The sequence below is a fragment of the Lolium rigidum genome, chromosome 7 (assembly GCF_022539505.1).
Source record: "Lolium rigidum isolate FL_2022 chromosome 7, APGP_CSIRO_Lrig_0.1, whole genome shotgun sequence".
Lineage (NCBI taxonomy): Eukaryota > Viridiplantae > Streptophyta > Magnoliopsida > Poales > Poaceae > Lolium > Lolium rigidum.
Genome location: NC_061514.1, coordinates 155,098,683 through 155,101,238, shown reverse-complemented (window position 1 = coordinate 155,101,238; position 2,556 = coordinate 155,098,683). Strand labels below are relative to the sequence as shown.

The 2,556-nt window shown below is 50.9% G+C and overlaps 1 protein-coding gene across 1 annotated transcript; it reads right to left on the bottom strand.

Annotated features, from left to right (window-relative positions):
• Positions 1–723: 723 nt before the first annotated feature.
• On the bottom strand, positions 724–2,237 carry LOC124677375 (arogenate dehydratase 3-like). The gene has a single exon (XM_047213365.1). The coding sequence runs from the start codon at positions 2,151–2,153 to the stop codon at positions 891–893; it is 1,263 nt and encodes a 420-aa protein (XP_047069321.1). The 5' UTR covers positions 2,154–2,237; the 3' UTR covers positions 724–890.
• Between the last annotated feature and the right edge of the window lie 319 nt (positions 2,238–2,556).

The window sequence follows — 2,556 nt, the reverse complement described above, 5'->3', positions numbered from 1 at the left end:
ATAACACCCAAGTACAGGGGATCACCGCAGTACAATTCGATAAGTATTTGACTGTCGAACCCACGAGGAACTGAAGGTAAACTATATATTCTCTAAAGCCCTATAATCCACTTATATGGCCTTCTATGCAAAGCTACGATCTTATCGAATAAATATAATAATATAAAACTGCACTGCTCTTGCTAACGCAACCACAAGACCGATCTGTTGGAGGAGACTAGACAATATATTTATATTTCAACACTCTCCCTCACATCTAAACATGGACCGAAAGTGGATTGCAATATTTTTATTTTATTCTATGTTAGCCTGGTCTTGAACTCAATACCTCTTAGCTCTGATCCCATGTAAAATGGCATGCTCTAGCCATAAATTTATACTTTAACAAATACAAAAATATACTTTACAATGATTCTAATATAAAAGATTTTGTATTGTAGATATTGATATTTTTCGTAAATATTTATTAAATTTTATGAGGTTTGATTTTGGCCAAAGTCGGAATAATTGTTGTACAACTAAACAAGGCTAAACAGTACTATCTCTGCTCACAATCTAGGCTTTCCTTTTCAGTTTTTATAAGGCAATCTAATTTTTCCTTAAGTGAAATGTTTTAAAATTTGTCCGAATTTATAGTATAAATGCTCAACATCTACAATACAATAAAACACAAAAAAAAATGATAAAGTTCACAGAGATATATAACTCTAAAAAAAGGTTCACAGAGATGTATTTACTGTGGACTAGTTAGCTCGAATGAACCAATTACACGTATTGTTAATTGTGATAACGAAAAAAAAATACTCCCAGCAATGCACGAGGAGGAGTACCATATATTAACGGATCGACGTGCATACTTGACGGATTGTCCTCACTAGTTCCAGTGATTCTTAGCGAGAAGAGGTTGGCGAGGAATTAGATGATGTAATGGTGGAGGAGGAGCCGGCGGTCATGGGAGTCATGTCCATGGGATAGCTCCCCAGCACCCTTAAGAACGAGGTGAACTCCTGGACCTCTGCAAGCGCCTTTTGCACGCGCGGGTCGGCAAGGGAAGCCTGGAAGTCCACGTAGAACATGTAGTCGAACGTCTTGGTGGCCGTGCCGCTGCTGGCATCGTCGACAAGGCGGGCGGGCCGGTACGGGCGGCTCTCGATCTTGGTGAGGCTGATGTCGCGGAAGGCGAAGGCGGAGAGCACCTTGAAGAGCATGGAGGTGCCCTCCATGTCGTGGGCGAACACGATGCTGGTTTTGAAGGGCCGGTCCATGCGCGGGACGATTGGCTCCCTCGCCAGCATCACGAACCGCGTCACGTTGCCGCAGTCGTCCTGGATGCCGTCGGCGAGCACCTCCATGCCGTACAGCTCGGCAGCGCGGGAGGACGCGATGGCGGCCGTGTCACGGAGGCCGTTGGCGGCGATGTACTCGGCGGCGCCGGCGGTGTCGTCGAAAGCTTCGCGAGCAGCGTTGAGGCCCATGCGCGTGAGCGTGTGCTCGCACTGCGCCAGCGCCTGCGGGTGGCTGATGATGCGGGTGATGTTCTCCTTGCGCACGCCCGGCAGCACGAGGAGGCAGTGGTGCACGGGGAGCTGCACCTCGCCGACGATGTGGAGGCGGTGACGGAGCAGGAGGTCGTAGTTCCGGTGGATGCTGCCGCCGAGCGAGTTCTCCACGGGGAGCACGGCGCGGTCCGCGATCCAGTTCTCCACGGCCTGGAACGCCACGTCGAACTGATCGCAGGGGACGGCGTCGCAGCCCTGGTACGCCTTGCCGGCCGCCTTCTCGCTGTACGCCCCAGGCACACCCTGGTACGCCACACGCAGCTCTGAACCGTGCATCGGCGCCGGGCACAGGTCCGCGATCCGGAGCGGTGCCGGCAGGTTCCTTGCGCCGCCATTAGTACTGCTCACAGGGACCAAGTCCAACAGCGCCCCGTTTGCAGCCGCTGCCACCGCGACGTGGCCGTTGGTGGAGTGGGAGACGAGCGCGGCCACGTTGCTGGAGAGCACGGCACAGCTGGCGAGCCACTCCGTCCGGCTTGCAACGACGGCGCCCTGCAGAGATGACCTGACCACGGCACCGCCCCTCCTCGGATTGTTGCCCGCCGGTCTAAATCCCTGACCAATGGGCGCCTTTACCAAACTCATGGTGGCCATGACTGAGCACACCAATTACCTCTTCTTCTCTGTTGCTTTTTCAGGTGAATGAAATCTGAAGATAACGAGAAAACTGAAACTGCTAAACTGGTATCTGATTATCTGAAGCAGCTTCAAAGCGAGAAGCTGAGATGGGGAGTGGGATGTGGAGGGGGATATATGGATCACTGTTTTCGGATTGGGTCTCCGGTTCGACTTATTATTCAATCGGCTAATGGGCCATTAACCCAGTGGAACAATGCATCTGCCCTGCTACCGGCTTCCACGAAGAAGGACAAAACATTTATAATTGAGGCATGACCCACGTTTCTGTTCGAAGAACAAGTTGTAATTCCCACGTTTGTGCATAAGTTTCTCCGGTATATTAGTTCTTTGGACTATATACCCCCTTAAGTCACACTGA

Coding starts and splice junctions, on each gene's coding strand:
- LOC124677375 (XM_047213365.1), bottom strand. CDS start 2,153: ATGGCCACCATGAGTTTGGTAAAGGCGCCCATTGGTCAGGGATTTAGA.